The 15,154-nt window shown below is 57.5% G+C and overlaps 2 protein-coding genes across 8 annotated transcripts; both read left to right on the forward strand.

Moving 5' to 3' along the window:
- The first annotated feature begins 593 nt into the window (after nucleotides 1-593).
- TM9SF1 (transmembrane 9 superfamily member 1) lies at nucleotides 594-6,359 on the forward strand. Of its 3 annotated transcripts, none has more exons than XM_046653349.1 (6): nucleotides 594-718; nucleotides 1,416-1,777; nucleotides 2,571-3,192; nucleotides 3,486-3,671; nucleotides 4,855-5,128; nucleotides 5,699-6,359. In XM_046653349.1, exons 2-6 carry the CDS (start codon nucleotides 1,433-1,435, stop codon nucleotides 6,090-6,092), a joined length of 1,821 nt encoding a protein of 606 aa, XP_046509305.1. In that variant the 5' UTR covers nucleotides 594-718; nucleotides 1,416-1,432; the 3' UTR covers nucleotides 6,093-6,359. The 3 variants fall into 3 exon arrangements, with proteins under 3 accessions (XP_046509305.1, XP_046509303.1, XP_046509304.1); XM_046653347.1 differs by lacking the exon at nucleotides 594-718 and adding an exon at nucleotides 733-1,058 and having other exon boundaries at nucleotides 1,401-1,777; XM_046653348.1 differs by lacking the exon at nucleotides 594-718 and adding an exon at nucleotides 733-1,058.
- An 84-nt stretch (nucleotides 6,360-6,443) lies between these two features.
- On the forward strand, nucleotides 6,444-15,087 carry IPO4 (importin 4). Of its 5 annotated transcripts, none has more exons than XM_046653337.1 (30): nucleotides 6,444-6,779; nucleotides 6,864-6,950; nucleotides 7,078-7,157; nucleotides 7,244-7,285; nucleotides 7,725-7,854; nucleotides 7,943-8,122; nucleotides 8,372-8,437; nucleotides 8,547-8,648; nucleotides 8,735-8,818; nucleotides 9,074-9,238; nucleotides 9,336-9,389; nucleotides 9,537-9,646; nucleotides 9,940-10,048; nucleotides 10,212-10,341; nucleotides 10,531-10,644; nucleotides 10,748-10,861; nucleotides 11,117-11,237; nucleotides 11,341-11,452; nucleotides 11,563-11,678; nucleotides 11,790-11,867; nucleotides 11,944-12,001; nucleotides 12,102-12,207; nucleotides 12,295-12,488; nucleotides 12,643-12,687; nucleotides 13,043-13,186; nucleotides 13,274-13,500; nucleotides 13,584-13,716; nucleotides 13,809-13,913; nucleotides 14,530-14,599; nucleotides 14,724-15,087. In XM_046653337.1, the coding sequence occupies exons 1-30, from the start codon at nucleotides 6,711-6,713 to the stop codon at nucleotides 14,852-14,854; spliced, it is 3,276 nt and encodes a 1,091-aa protein (XP_046509293.1). In that variant the 5' UTR covers nucleotides 6,444-6,710; the 3' UTR covers nucleotides 14,855-15,087. The 5 variants fall into 5 exon arrangements, with proteins under 5 accessions (XP_046509293.1, XP_046509294.1, XP_046509295.1 ...); XM_046653338.1 differs by having other exon boundaries at nucleotides 13,274-13,482; XM_046653339.1 differs by having other exon boundaries at nucleotides 13,061-13,186.
- The last annotated feature ends 67 nt before the right edge of the window (nucleotides 15,088-15,154 follow it).

A 15,154-nucleotide genomic window follows, 5' to 3' on the forward strand; every position in this document is an offset into this window, starting at 1 on the left:
CTGTCAGGCCGTCCATCTCACAGGGGAAAAGGGCAGACGCTCTCTCTCTTTGCGTGCCTCTACACCCGACCAGGCTCAGGCTTGCCCATCGTAGGATAAGGGACGGTCATTACACGGCCAGGGAGGAGACCTCCGGTACGGCCTTGGGAAGCTATTTTTATGTATGTGTTTGTTTTTTGGCGGGAGGCAATTCATGACGGGTGGGAGAGAAGCGGTGAGGTGAGATCCAGACTCTAGGACCTTTGCACGGGCTGTCCCCTCGCTGTCCTGAAATAGCGACGCCCAAAGCCTCACCCCGCCCGGGTTGGAGACCGTGAACCGCCCCTCAGGTCTCTGCCTCAGCAGTCGCTGGCGAGTCCCACTGGTTGTGCCGGCCACTGCTGCGGGCACCCACTAGGTGTGGGCCCGGGGGCCGCCCGCTCCGTCTCCTGGACAGTCACTGGGGGCGAGCGGCGGGCACCGCTCTCAGGTCTCCGCCCCAAACCTTCCTGGGGACGGACGAGTAGCCCGGCAGAGACTCTTAATGTGAAGGGGCGTCTGCGTCCTCGCGGCCCGGCCCGACCCCGGCCCCGGCCCCAGCCCCGGCCCCGGCCCCAGCCCCATCGCGGGAAACCGCTGGCGGAGCGCCTCCGCGGCTGCGGCAGTGGGGGCGCGGCCACCAGCTCCAGGAAAGGAGCTGTCCGCCCGGCTGAGGTCCCCGCGGGCGAGGGCGGAAGTGGTAAGACCGACGTGTCCCGGGCTGCTCTCCTGCTCGCCGGGAGGACCCCCGCGGAGGGACGGGCCGGTCGAGCCTCGCGGCGTCTCCGGAGCGGCGCCGGGCGTCCGGCGGCAGAGAGCTCATCCGGGAGCACTTCACCGAGCCCGGGGCCGTGTCCCTGGCGGGGCGGCCGCAGCCGCTGCTATCAGGCACAGAGGCAGCCAGCCGTGGAGGTCGGAAGGCGGGTCCTCTCCGGGCCGCCGCTAGCGCGCCGCTCTGGGGGAGACCCCGGCAGGAGCCCAAGGGCAGCTGCGGGGTCGGAGAGGCCGCTGGCGCCGCCTCGGCCAGCCCTCCCCGCGCGGTGAGGCCCCCGGGGCTGCGGCGGGAAGGGGCCCGAGGCGCGAGGCCGCGTGGCGTTGCTATGGAAACGGGCCGGGGCGCGCGGAGAGGTCCTCGGCTGGTGGGCTGCGGGAGGGGGGACCCCCAGGTTGAGAAGACTAGACAGTAGAGGGGCCCAGGAGCCCCGTCTGCAGGATAGAGCGACATGGTGTGTGTGGGGGGGGGGGGGGGGGTCAGGAGGTGGCCTCCCGAGGGACCAGGGACGATGGGAGAGGCCAAGGGGAGGAATTGGAGCCTTTGGGCGTCAATTCGAAGGACCTGACCTGGGGCATCTTGAGTTGATCCCTGGTTTCCATAACCGCAGGACTCACCCAAACAGGTTCTGCTGCCTTAAGGATGACAGTCCTAGGGCACCCTCGAAGTTGGAGCTGCCAGTGGTTGCCACTCCTGATGCTGCTGCTGGGCACAGGCCATGAGCCAGGGGCAGAAGGTGTGACACACTACAAGACCGGCGACCCCGTCATTCTATATGTCAACAAAGTGGGACCCTACCATAACCCTCAGGAGACTTACCATTACTATCAGCTTCCAGTCTGCTGCCCTGAGAAGATCCGTCACAAAAGCCTTAGCCTGGGTGAAGTGCTGGATGGGGACCGAATGGCTGAGTCTTTGTATGAGATCCGCTTCCGGGAGAATGTGGAGAAGAGAATTCTGTGCCACATGCAGCTCAGTTCTGCACAGGTCAGCCTCTCCACACTGGCTAGAACTTAGGCCTCCCTGCCAGGGGCTAACAGCAGTGCCTGATGTTTATGGTTTTCAAAGCACCTTTATGGAAGTGATCTGACTTGATTCTAACTACAACCCCATGTGGCAGGCAGGGCAGGTGGTATTATTTGCATTCAGTTGACAGAGAAACCTACTTGCTCAGAAGTGAGTTTTTCAAGACTACATGGTGAATTACAACTAAAATTAGCTATAATGTGAGATCCCAGGGCTCCTGACTCCGGGTTTCTCTGTTGGTAATAAGGTCCCATCTATCACTCCTAGAGAGCTTCCTTCCATACCTACCTCATGGCTCTTTCTCAGTTGGCTCCTTTACACTCTGCCTAGTCTTCCTGTCATGCTTCTTTCTTGAGCACATCCTACCTTAGGGCACTTTTCCTTAGTCTATCCCAGACCTTCGTACCCCTTGCCTCACTCCTTTTTCTAGGCCTTAACCCTGTTAAGTCACACTTGCTCTTGTTGGAGAATCCCAGCATATTAGGGTCTAACCCAGTGGTTCTCAACAGGGGGCAGTTTTATCTCCTAAGGGATGTCTGACGATGTCTGGAGATATTTCTGATTGTCAATACTAGGGGTTCTACTGACATCTAGTGGGAAGAAGTCAGGGATGGTGCATCTTACAATGCACAGGAAAGCCCCACACAGCAAAGGCTTATCCAGACCAAAATGTCAGTAGTACCAAGGTCGAGAAACCCTGCTTTAACTCTGAGCCTGGGGAGGCCTTGTCTGACTCCTGACTTGCTCTTTGTAGGTGGAACAGTTGCGCCAGGCCATCGAGGAACTGTACTACTTTGAATTTGTGGTGGACGACTTGCCACTCCGTGGCTTTGTGGGCTACATGGAGGAGAGTGGCTTCCTGCCTCACAGCCACAAGATAGGACTCTGGACCCATCTGGACTTCCACCTAGAATTCCATGGAGATCGAATTATATTTGCCAATGTCTCAGTGCGGGACGTCAAACCCCACAGTTTAGATGGGTTACGACCTGATGAATTCTTAGGCCTCACTCACACATACAGTGTGCGCTGGTCTGAGACTTCTGTGGAACGTCGGAGTGACAGGCGCCGTGGTGATGATGGTGGTTTCTTTCCCCGGACACTGGAAATTCATTGGTTGTCCATCATCAATTCCATGGTGCTTGTGTTTTTACTGGTGGGTTTTGTGGCTGTCATTCTCATGCGTGTGCTTCGGAACGACCTGGCTCGGTACAACTTGGATGAGGAGACAACCTCTGGAGGTTCTGGTGATGACTTTGACCAAGGTGACAATGGCTGGAAAATTATCCATACAGATGTCTTCCGCTTCCCTCCATACCGTGGTCTGCTCTGTGCTGTGCTTGGTGTGGGTGCCCAGTTCCTGGCCCTTGGCACTGGTGAGGTGATAAAAATTAATCAGGGATTTCTCTCAAGGGGTAGAACTAAGTAGGTAGCTTGTTCAGAAAAGATCTGCAGATCTTCACTTCTGTCCAAGGTGAGGGGAAGTCCTAAGGGTGGGGTGGCTCTAGCAAGGATGTGTATATTCTGTTGTGGGGTTTCTGGACAACAGAACTGGGGGATATTGTTTTGCTGGAGGCCCTGGGTCTGGGAGAAAGGGGGCTGATTCCTCTGAAATTGCCAGAAGAGGGATAGGTGAGACCTAACACGGGCTTTCCACTACCACCTACAGGTATTATTGTCATGGCGCTGCTGGGCATGTTCAATGTGCACCGGCACGGGGCCATTAACTCAGCAGCCATCTTGTTGTACGCCCTGACTTGCTGCATCTCTGGCTACGTGTCCAGCCACTTCTACCGGCAGATCGGAGGCGAGCGTTGGGTGTGGAACATCATTCTCACCACCAGTCTCTTCTCTGGTGAGGACTGCCCTTTCCCTGGTGGGCCGACTTAGGAACTTCGAACACATCATGGAACCTGGGACAGAGTCAGAGTAAGGCTTTAAGGAAATGAAAATAGGCAAAAGAAACAATAAGAAAAACCATTCAAAAGTCAAGAAGCATCCCTTGTGTGCAGTTAAAAATTATTAAGCTCTTAAAATGTCCTAGGGGGCCGGCCTGGTGGTGCAGCAGTTAAGTGCACATGTTCTGCTTCGGCGGCCCGGGGTTCGCCAGTTTGGATCCCGGGGGCAGACATGGCACCACTTGTCACACCGTGCTGTGGTAGGCGTCCCACATATAAAGTAGAGGAAGATGGCACAGATGTGAGCTCAGGGCCAGTCTTCCTCAGCAAAAAGAGGAGGATTGGCGGCAGATGTTAGCTCACGACTACTCTTCCTCAAAAAAAAAAAATTAAAAAAATGTCCTAGGCAGCGTGGTAAGCACTCGACACGCCTTCATCTCATTTCATCCTCACAACGACTATATGAAGTAGGTAATATTGTCCCCATTTTACAGATGAGGAAATTGGACTTCAGGCTGGACTGAGTTAAGTAACTTGCCTGAGATTACACTCCTAAAAAGCAGTGCCCCAGGTTTCAGACCCAGGCAGTCTGACTCTTGAGCTTGTCTTCTCAACCATCACACTGAAATAATTTGAATTTATTTTTTGATACTCTCTTTGTTTTTATTTTTCAGTTTTTTTGTTTTAGAGGTGGGCTACCCCACTCTAGCCTTTGAAGTCAGTATGCCCTTTCAAAGGCAGTATTAGTTTCCATTCTGAACATTTTGTGTTCCCAGTCCTAAGTGTATGATTTATATTCCATCACATTTATGTTTGAACCAGGGCTTCCTGAAAACAGGGCCTTAATCCAAAGGAGTGGCTCATGCTAGGAATCACTGATGCCACAGCAGGATAGGCCCTTGGAGGCAGGTGGGTTTATGTCACTGTTAGCTCATTATGTTACAGCTGCCTTGATCCTTAATGATGATGGATAGGGGAGGGGTTGTTGGTCAGATAAGGAAGAAGGAACAACAAGACATGAAAGGGTAGAGTCTAGGAGCAGGACGTCCCATGCCACTCCCCTATACGTCCAGTCTGATTGGGTGCCCCCAGGGATGTAGCCTGTAGTGCTGACTCTCCCATTGGGGGCCCATCCTGCAGTGCCTTTCTTCCTGACGTGGAGTGTGGTGAACTCGGTGCATTGGGCCAATGGTTCGACACAGGCTCTGCCAGCTACCACCATCCTGCTGCTTCTGACGGTTTGGCTGCTGGTGGGCTTTCCCCTCACTGTCATTGGAGGCATCTTCGGGAAGAACAACGCTAGCCCCTTTGATGCACCTTGTCGCACCAAGAACATCGCCCGGGAAATCCCACCCCAGCCCTGGTACAAGTCTACGCTCATCCACATGACTGTTGGAGGCTTCCTGCCTTTCAGGTATCCTCCTTTTATTCCGTGGCCATCACTCGCAGGTTCCTGACCTTAACTGTTCCTTTCCCCACTCACCCCATGCCCTAACCCAACACCAGCGATAATCCCTGGTTCAGCCATACCACTAAGATCACTCAATGCCTCCTCCTTTCTCCAAGCAGGACTGAGCTTGAATCAGTTCAAATATGAAGGTGTCTCACATGTAAAGCTCTCCAGAGACGTTGCTCCTTTCACCATCTGCCTGGTTTCTGACTTTAGTGTCTACAGGCACCTTGTGGGGTTTAAAGCCCGTTTGATTACTCATTCAGTTTTGTTGAGTACCTCTTAGTGTCAGGCAGATAATACAGTGGAAAATAAAACAGACATGATCCCTGCTCTCAACTTATCAAAGGAGATGTTCTTGAAATGAGGTAAAAGAGTCCCCATCAAGCCAGGAGCTCCAGGGCAGGGAATGCAATGGGTCCACTTTCCACAGTGACCCAGTAGCATGGAGGGGTCGTGGCTGGATTTTGGCTTGGCTGCTGTGCTGGCAGTGCACAGCCTTTTAATGCTGTGTGTCGTGTCTTCTCTTCACAGTGCCATCTCTGTGGAGCTGTACTACATCTTTGCCACAGTATGGGGTCGGGAGCAGTACACTTTGTACGGCATCCTCTTCTTTGTCTTCGCCATCCTTCTGAGCGTGGGGGCTTGCATCTCCATCGCGCTCACCTACTTCCAGTTGTCTGGAGAGGATTACCGCTGGTGGTGGCGATCCGTGCTGAGTGTCGGCTCCACGGGGCTCTTCATCTTCCTCTACTCGGTTTTCTACTATGCCCGGCGCTCCAACATGTCAGGGGCGGTACAGACAGTAGAGTTTTTCGGCTACTCCTTACTCACCGGTTACGTCTTCTTCCTCATGCTGGGCACCATCTCCTTCTTTTCTTCCCTAAAATTCATCCGTTATATCTATGTTAACCTCAAGATGGACTGAGTTTTGGGTGGCAAAACTATTGCTCTTCTCTCCCTTTCTTCACGCCCCCTTGATCTCTCTTACCAACATCTCCTCTGATGGAGTGACTGAATTGTGTGATGGCATTGTTGCCTTCCCCTTTGCCCTTTGGGCCTCCCGTCCCGAGAGGGCCTGGAAATTATAAATATTATATAAGGAGTATATATTTGAACTTTTTAAGTTGTCTTTAGTTTGGGTCCTGATTTTTCTTTTTACAATTATCAAAATAAAATTTATTAAGAAAAAGGATCCTGTAGTTGGAGGGTTTGGTCTGGATATAGGAACTCGAGCCCTGCCGTCCAGGGCACTGTCCCTTAGACCGCCGGGTCGGCCGCGGAATGCAGAGAACTCGGGTTCTCCACGGAGCTTGGGAACTCTCGGCTGGGGGAACCCACATCGCTAGGGCCCTGTTTCCGCGGCTCAGCCGGCGCTCAGCCCACCGGAAATGGCGGAGCCGGAGCTCTTTGTGCGAAGCGAGTTGAATCACCCTGGCGACGGGAGGGGCGCGGAGCAACGCCCTTTCCGCCGGAAGTGGGTTTCAAAGTCTCCACGTGCTGTCCCTCCCCCTCCCGGCCTGGTAGCGGCGGCTCCGCTGCTGCCATGGAGCCGGCCGGCCTGGAGCAGATCCTGCGGGAGCTGCTGCTGCCAGACACCGAGCGCATCCGCCAGGTACGGGGCAGGCGGGCCGGACCCGGCCGGGGCGAGCGAGAGGCTGGGGGCCGGGGCCGACTCTGACCCCCATCCTCTCCCCAGGCCACCGAGCAGCTCCAGACCGCTCTTCGGGACCCCGCCGCCCTGCCCGCGCTCTGCGATCTGCTGGCTTCGGCGCCCGACCCTCAGGTGAGGCTCCTGTCCTTCCCTCTGGGCTTCCTGCCTCTACGCCACTGGTCAAGCCCCAGCTCCTGCCCCCTGCGGCCCTCTCAGCACCGCCTTGCCGGACCCTCACGTGCCTGCTCCCTCCTCCCAGATCCGCCAGTTCGCGGCCGTTCTGACCCGCAGACGACTGAACACCCGCTGGCGACGGCTGGCGGCGGAGCATCGGGAGAGGTGGGCTGGGCCAGGGGCGGGGCGGGGCCAGGCTGAGGCGGCTCTGGGGCGGGCCCAGTACCAAACACCTGCCGCCTGTGTTCCAGCCTCAAGTCCCTGGTCCTGGTGGCCCTCCAGAGAGAGACAGAGTAAGTGCCTACCCGCCTTCTCTTGGGATCCTAATTGAGTCCAGGTTTAGACCGTCTCTGGGTTTCTGCGTTCTCTTTCAGCTTGGGGCTGGGATCTGGGGGGCAGGGACTTCAGTTCTACACCAAGGGTGGAGCAAGGATTCTCAGGCTGTGTCGAAGACTAAAGTTGTTGAGAATAGACTGTGATGGTCTGCCAAACCTGAGTCAGAAGAATGGAACTGAAATTCAGTCTGAGTAAAGCCAAGCTCACCAAATTACACACCCACCATGTTGCTGGTTTTGTGCTGAGCTGCTGTCTTAAATGTCCCAACTTGGCAAAGACCTTGTGCCCACATCTGGAGGGTTCTCTCCTGGCCACCGATGGAGGCAGGGCCAGGGTGTGCAGGGGAGGGTATTGGAAGGTGATTGTGGGTGGGGGGGCAATCTCTCCTGTTTGCAGGCATTCTGTGTGCCTTAGCCTGGCCCAGCTCTCAGCCACCATTTTTCGAAAGGAAGGCCTGGAAGCCTGGCCTCAGCTCATGCAGCTTCTTCAGCACAGTACCCACAGCCCCCACATCCCGGAGAGAGAGGTACTGTCACATAGTTGGCGAGAGGGAGGGACTGAGAGGCTGGATAGACCACGTAAGCTTTTCCCTCTCATCTCTTATTCCTGCACAGATGGGGCTTTTGCTGCTAAGTGTGGTAGTGACCTCCCGGCCTGAAGCCTTCCGACGCCACCACCGGGAGCTTCTTCGGCTTCTGAATGAGACCCTGGGTGAGGTGGGCTCTCCCGGGCTCCTCTTCTACTCCCTGCGCACTCTGACCACCATGGCCCCTTACCTCGGCACTGATGACGTGGTGAGACATGGGCCCTCACCTTCCTTGGCTCCCTGTCCTCAGGCCTTCATGTCCTCACTCTTGCAGGCTGCAGAGCTCCTTCAGATTCTTTCTCTGCCTTTTGTCCTTCTAACAATTGAGACAGGGTGCTGTGGGCGGCTGTGCCTGGGGTCCTCCTGTGTCCAGGCTTTGAGGAAGCTGCCAGCTTCTGAGGCCTGAGATTAGGCTGCGTCGTGCTTTCTGTGATTCAGCTCATCCTGTGTCCTCCAGCCTCTTGCACGGATGTTGGTGCCCAAGCTCATCGTGGCTGTGCAGGCTCTGATCCCTGTAGATGAGGTGAGGACATTTGGGCAGGAGCCCTGTTGGAAGGAGAGTACAGGAGCATCCAGCCTGGTCCACTGAAGAAGAGCCTGGTAACTCTATGACTCGTCTATCTGTCTGGCAGGCAAAGACCTGTGAGGCCCTGGAGGCCCTGGATGAATTGCTGGAGTCAGAGATGCCCATCGTCACCTCCCACCTCTCAGAGGTCCTCACCTTCTGCCTGGAGGTGAGCCTGGGGTAGGCACAGCCCCTGCTGCTTATTCTGCTGCGAGTTTCCATGCTTGTCTCTGATTTGTGTTGGTCTCTGGGCAGGTGGCTAGAAATGTGGCCCTGGGCGATGCAATACGTGTGCGAATTCTCTGCTGCCTCACTTTCTTGGTCAAAGTCAGGAGCAAGGTGAGGGCCCTGTTGCACATCACCCTACCCCCATGTCCATCCCTCGTCTCACTCCTGGGGCTTTCTGTCCATCCAAGGGTGTCTAAAAGACCGTAGCTAAGATGTTCGAGACTTGGTTTGGCCTTACCCCAGCTCATGGCTGGGCAATTGGGAATCTCCTGCCAGACCCCTTGTGGCCTGGAAGGTTAGAATTTTTAATGTGATTCCATGTTGGGAGCAGATTCTCAGGGATACCATTTCACCCTCCCTCTGAAGGCCTTACTGAAGAATCGTCTTCTGCCATCCTTGCTGCACACCCTTTTCCCCATCATGGCTGCCGAGCCCCCGCTAGGCCAGCTGGATCCTGAGGACCAGGATTCGGATGAGGAAGAGCTGGAGATTGGCCTGGTTGGGGAGACTCCCAAGCACTTTGCTGTACAGGTGGGATGTGGGACAGCAGCAGGGGGCAGGGCGTTAGATGGCTGTGGGAGGTTGGGGACAGAGATGGGGTCCAGCAAAGTCGTCCTGTCTTTGTTAGGTTGTGGACATGTTGGCGCTACATTTGCCCCCCGAGAAGCTCTGTTCCCTGCTGGTAAGTGTGGCTTGGTCCTTCTAGTGCCACTACCCCTCAGATGTGCCTAGTCCCCCCAAAGCTGAGGATGTCTGGGCCAGTAGGTTTGGAGGGCCTGTTGCCACAGGAATGGGCATGCTCATGCCAGGGTTCTACCTGCTCCCCTAGATGCCCATGCTGGAAGAGGCCTTGCGGAACGAGAACCCCTACCAGCGCAAGGCTGGGCTCCTGGTGCTGGCTGTGCTGTCTGACGGAGCTGGCGACCACATCAGGCAAAGGTGTTTATTTCCTTCTTGGAGTGAGGGGAGGGTAGGCCATGGGGAGGAGGACCACATGGCCTATGGCAGTCCTGGTCTATGCTTGTCATTTGGGCCTGACTATCAATGGCATATCCCCCGACTCTCCAAAGTGTCCTGGTTTGGGAGATAAATGGCTGCCGTAGCTATAGGGACCACGGGGTGGTGCCCACCATCTGGTGACAGAGAAAGCCTCAGTTTTCCCCAGGAAAACAGGAGCATGGACTCTCGGGTCCTCTCCCTCAGACTACATCCTCTTGTCCTACCCTGTCCAGACTGCTGCCGCCACTGCTGCAGATCGTGTGCAAGGGCCTGGAGGACCCATCACAAGTTGTACGCAATGCTGCGCTGTTTGCCCTGGGCCAGTTCTCAGAGAACCTACAGGTCAGCAAGGCCGACTGTGGGTGCCCACATTTCAGAGTCCCCACCCATCCCAGGGACCAGCTTTCCTTCAGCTTCATCTCTTCAGGCATCCCTGCTGCCATCGGTGCTTAGGTGTGTGCCCTGCGGTTGAGCTGACTCAGGGCCCTCTTTCTCCTTTCCCTAGCCCCACATCAGCAGCTATTCAGGGGAGGTGATGCCACTGCTCCTCGCCTACCTGAAGTCAGTGCCTCCCAGGCAAACACAGCACCTAGCCAAGGCCTGCTATGCCCTGGAGAATTTCGTGGAGAACCTAGGTAGTGATGGCGGTTGGGGTTCAAGGGAGAGGAGGGGGCTGTGGCTTTGGCTGAAGGGGCAGGATGTGCGGCTCCCTGAACCACTGCCTGAGGTGGGGAATGGGGTGTCGTGGGACCATAAGGAGGGTCAGTCTGGAGGCAGAGGTAGGAGATCCAGGTTGGTTGTTGGAGGAGGACCTTTTCCCACAGGGCCTAAAGTGCACCCCTACCTTCCGGAGCTTATGGAGTGCATGCTGCAGCCTCTGAGGAGCCCCAGCAGCCCCCGGGCCAAGGAGCTGGCTGTGAGCGCCTTGGGGGCCATTGGTGAGGAGGAGGCAGGAGGTGGGGCCCGGGGTTCACCCAGGGAGCCTGTGGCAGGCAGTCCCTGCCCGCCTTCCAGCTCTGATCCTGTCCTTCCATCCTGCAGCCACGGCTGCCCAGGCCTCCCTGCTGCCCTACTTCTCCACCATCATGGAGCACCTGCGGGAATTCCTGCTGACAAGCCATGAGGACCTCCAGCCTGTGCGGATCCAGAGCCTGGGTGAGTAGGGGCTCCCAGCAGAGTTCCCAGTACTGGGGGAGGGCTGATGCTCATCTAGTGTTCACAGAGATCTCCTCAGGAGAGATCTCCCCCAGGAGAGATCTCATGGAAGAAGATACTCTTCGCGCTATACCTAGGAGTAGGTGGGGTTTCTGAATTCCCCGCAGCTGCCACCTTTGGTGCCCCAGGTCTTCACTCAGCACACCTCTGGTCCAGCTCCACATCCTGGTGCTAACCAAGCCCTTGCCCCCACAGAGACACTGGGGGTGCTGGCACGAGCAGTGGGGGAGCCCATGAGGCCCCTGGCTGAGGAGTGCTGCCTGCTGGGGCTGAGCCTGTGCGACCAGGTAGACGACCCTGACTTGCGGCGCTGCACGTGAGTGAGCCCTCACCCTGCCCCGGGCCATGGTTTCCCCCGGCTCCCCCATCCTGTCTGGCTACAGTAGGCAGACTTGACAGCTGCCCCCTGCCTCCACCAGGTACAGCCTGTTTGCAGCCTTGTCAGGGCTGATGGGTGAGGGCCTGGCACCCCACCTGCCACAGATCACCACGCTCATGCTGTTGTCGCTGCGTTCCACCGAGGGCATTGTGGTGAGCAGAGAGTGGGTGGACCGGGCTGACTGGGGAAGGCCAGCCCTGGGATGGGATTTATCTCCTGGGCCCAGCTGAGCCAGGGTCCCTGCTGTGCCTCCTCTGTGTAGCCTCAGTATGACGGAAGCAGCTCCTTCCTTCTGTTTGATGACGAGAGTGATGGGGAGGAAGAGGAGGAGCTCATGGACGAGGATGAGGAAGAGGAGGAAAACTCAGAGATCTCAGGGTGCGGAGAGGTTTCATTCTATTCAGAGGAATCCTGGCTTTGGACAAGGACCCAGTGCTGGATCTGCTCCTACTGGTGCCTGATCGCTGCTGCCTGCCTCCCTCCCTCTAGGTACAGTGTGGAGAACGCCTTCTTCGATGAGAAGGAAGACACCTGTGCTGCCCTGGGGGAGATCTCTGTGAACACCAGGTGAGCCTCGGCCCTTCCCTGGTACTGGGAAACCCACCTGGGACCCCATTCGCCATGGCCGTCTGTCTGTCCACAGTGTGGCCTTCCTCCCCTACATGGAGAGCGTCTTTGAAGAAGTATTCAAACTGCTGGAGGTGAGTGGGCCGGTGGGTGAGGTGGGCGTGGTCCGAGGGCTAGGGGGCCCTGTGTTCACCCTGCATACAGTAGGCACATCCCACCCCTGCTCATCTGCAGTGCCCTCACCTGAATGTGCGGAAGGCAGCCCATGAGGCCCTGGGTCAGTTCTGCTGTGCGCTGCACAAGGCCTGTCAAAGCTGCCCCTCAGAACCCAACACTGCTGGTGAGAAGAGGAGGCTGGGGCCTGTGGAGGCGGGGGTGGGGGTGGGGGGCAGGGCCTGCCCGGGGCTTCAGCGCATAATGTCCCCAGCTCTGCAGGCTGCCTTGGCCCGGGTGGTACCGTGCTATGTGCAGGCAGTGAACAAGGACCGGGAGCGCCAGGTGGTGATGGCTGTGCTGGAGGCCCTGACGGGGGTGCTGCGCAGCTGTGGGCCCCTCACACTACAGCCCCCTGGGCGCCTTGCTGAGCTCTGCAGCGTGCTCAAGGCTGTGCTGCAGAGGAAGGTGAGTGAGGCAGGTGGGCTATGGGATGAAGAGGGGGCCTGGCCCCAGGTGGGGATAGTCAGAGCCTACGGGTTCAGCTTCCCCCTACCCCGACCCCATGGGAAGGAGAAGGGGCAGGAGAGCCTGGGCTGAGCTGCGCTCCCTCTTCCCGCAGACAGCCTGTCAGGACACTGACGAGGAGGAGGAGGAGGAGGACCAGGTGAGAGCTCAGGATGCCAACTGGGAGCAGGCAGTTCAGGTGGTCTCCCCTGGGCAGGGTGGACAGGGTACATGTGCCCGGCTGGAGGAGCCAGGTCTGCTAAAGGGTTGGGAAGGGCTCCGAATGCTGCAGCCCTGCTCCTGCTAAGGCAGGGGCGGTTCCGGGAAGGCTTTCTGGAGGTGGGCTTGGATTGCTAGGTGAGAGTAGGAGGGCCAGGGGAAGATGCTGGGCTGCAGACAAGCCCAGCCTGGGAGGGTCCCGTCCTGTCAAGCAAGGGCAGGCCCCAGGGGACCCCTGCAATGGGGGGCCCTGGTGGGAGGTGCCCACAGTCCCAGATCTGGCCCTGGTGCTCCAGCCCGTTCTGGCCCCACAGGCTGAATACGCCGCCATGTTGCTTGAGCATGCTGGCGAGGCCATCCCTGCCCTGGCAGCCGCGGCTGGGGGAGACACCTTCGCCCCCTTCTTTGCTGGCTTCTTGCCGTTATTGCTATGTAAGACGGTGAGTGCTCCATCCTCTGACTTTGAACCCCCTTCAGCCTGTGTACTCTGTGCCAAACCAGCTGACTGGCACTCCTTCCCCCACCAGAAACAAGGCTGCACAGTGGCAGAGAAGTCCTTTGCAGTGGGGACGCTGGCAGAGTCCATTCAGGGCCTAGGCACTGCCTCAGCCCAGTTTGTGTCCCGGCTACTCCCCGTGCTGTTGAGCACCGCCCGGGAGGCAGACCCTGAGGTGCGGAGCAATGCCATCTTTGGGCTGGGTGTGTTGGCAGAGCATGGGGGCCGCCCTGCCCAGGAGTATCCTTGGCTTGCCAGGTGAGGTGAGGTTGGGAGGGTGTCCCTGGGGCTTGGCAATGGGGGAGGTCTGCCCGTGTGCCTCTTCCTTGACTGTGGATCAGACACTTCCCCAAGCTGCTGGGGCTCCTGTTGCCCCTCCTGGCCCGGGAGCGCCATGATCGTGTCCATGACAACATCTGTGGGGCACTTGCCCGCCTGCTCATGGCCAGTCCCACAAGGAAACCCGAGCCCCAGGTGAGGAATGGGGGCATCAGGCAGGGCCAGGAAGTGGAGGAGGAGGGTGCAGAGGGTGCAGGGCAAGGGGCCAGAGCCATCTGTGTGTCCAGGTGCTGGCTGCGCTTCTGCATGCCCTGCCACTGAAGGAGGACTTGGAGGAGTGGGTCACCATAGGGCACCTCTTCAGCTTCCTGTACCAGAGCAGCCCTGACCAGGTAACCTCGATGTTGGAGCCCTCAGAGGGGAGCTGGATGCTTCAGTCTCAGTGATAAGCAGAGCTGGCATCAGTTGTAGCTGACTCAGAGTGACACTTTAAGCTGCCCTTCTCTGGCCATTTCTACTTTCTGGTCTGAGCCAGAAGTCACAACTTCCCTAGGCTGATTTCCTAGACCAGGGCTCTTTCAGACTGTGCTCTGTGGAGCCTGGGTAGTCTGGGCCACCCCACTGTCCATTCCAATAAGAACAGCTCTGCTTTCTGAATGAGATTTGTCTGTACCGTGTGGCTGGGTGTGGACTCATGTCCTGGTGTTCCTGTGTCTACCTTGTCTTGCACCATTAGCGCTCTTATGTTGGTGGAGCTCCTGGGTGTCTGGAGTTGAGTCTTGAGGTCATGACTTCAGTCATCTTTGGTCACAATCCCCTGTCCTCTCCTGCCAGAATTATGACCACCATGTTTCCTGGCTCTTTCTCATGTTTCTCAGATGCCCGTGAATCACCGTCGGGCTCAAATAGCCCTGGCGGGAGACTCTGCCTCTCCTTGGCCTCTGCCACCCACCCTAGTCCCGAGGCCCAGGGGTGCTGCTGCCCGAGTCGGCCCTTCTTTTCCCACAGGTGGTAGATGTGGCTCCTGAACTTCTGCGCATCTGCAGCCTCAATCTGGCTGACAACAAGATCCCACCAGGTGAGGGTGGCAGTTGTGGGGCAGGGCTGGAGGGGAGGCAGGGAGCAGCAGGACTGAGGCCTGGGGCAGCTCAGGGTTGGGGACCAGTCCTCCCTGGATCTCTCCCTCTTCACTCTCCACCCAGACACCAAGGCTGCACTGCTGCTGCTCCTGACGTTTTTGGCCAAACAGCACGCTGACAGCTTCCATTCGGCACTGGGCTCACTGCCTGGTGACAAGGCTCAGGAGCTCCAGGCCGTCCTGGGCCTCACCTAGACTGGGGGCTGCAGCCGGGCCAGAGAGAACAGAGCCCACCCAGGCCCCAAGACCACCTCTCAGCCCAGTTCCAACTTACACCTTACCAAAGATTCTGACCTCATACCCACTTGGAGTCTCAGCCCTGTTTGCTGCCTTATGGGGGCGTCTCTGGGACTGGATCTGTTATGCTGTGGGACAATCCAAATGGAGCTGTGACATCACTCTGTAATAAAGGTAGTTCATGTTCTGTATGAACAGGAGGGATAGAGATGCATGTTCAGAAATGAGGCAGGCAGGGGCTGGTAAGGCAGAACATAG

The sequence above is a fragment of the Equus quagga genome, chromosome 2, assembly GCF_021613505.1.
Source record: "Equus quagga isolate Etosha38 chromosome 2, UCLA_HA_Equagga_1.0, whole genome shotgun sequence".
Classification (NCBI taxonomy): Eukaryota; Metazoa; Chordata; class Mammalia; order Perissodactyla; family Equidae; genus Equus; species Equus quagga.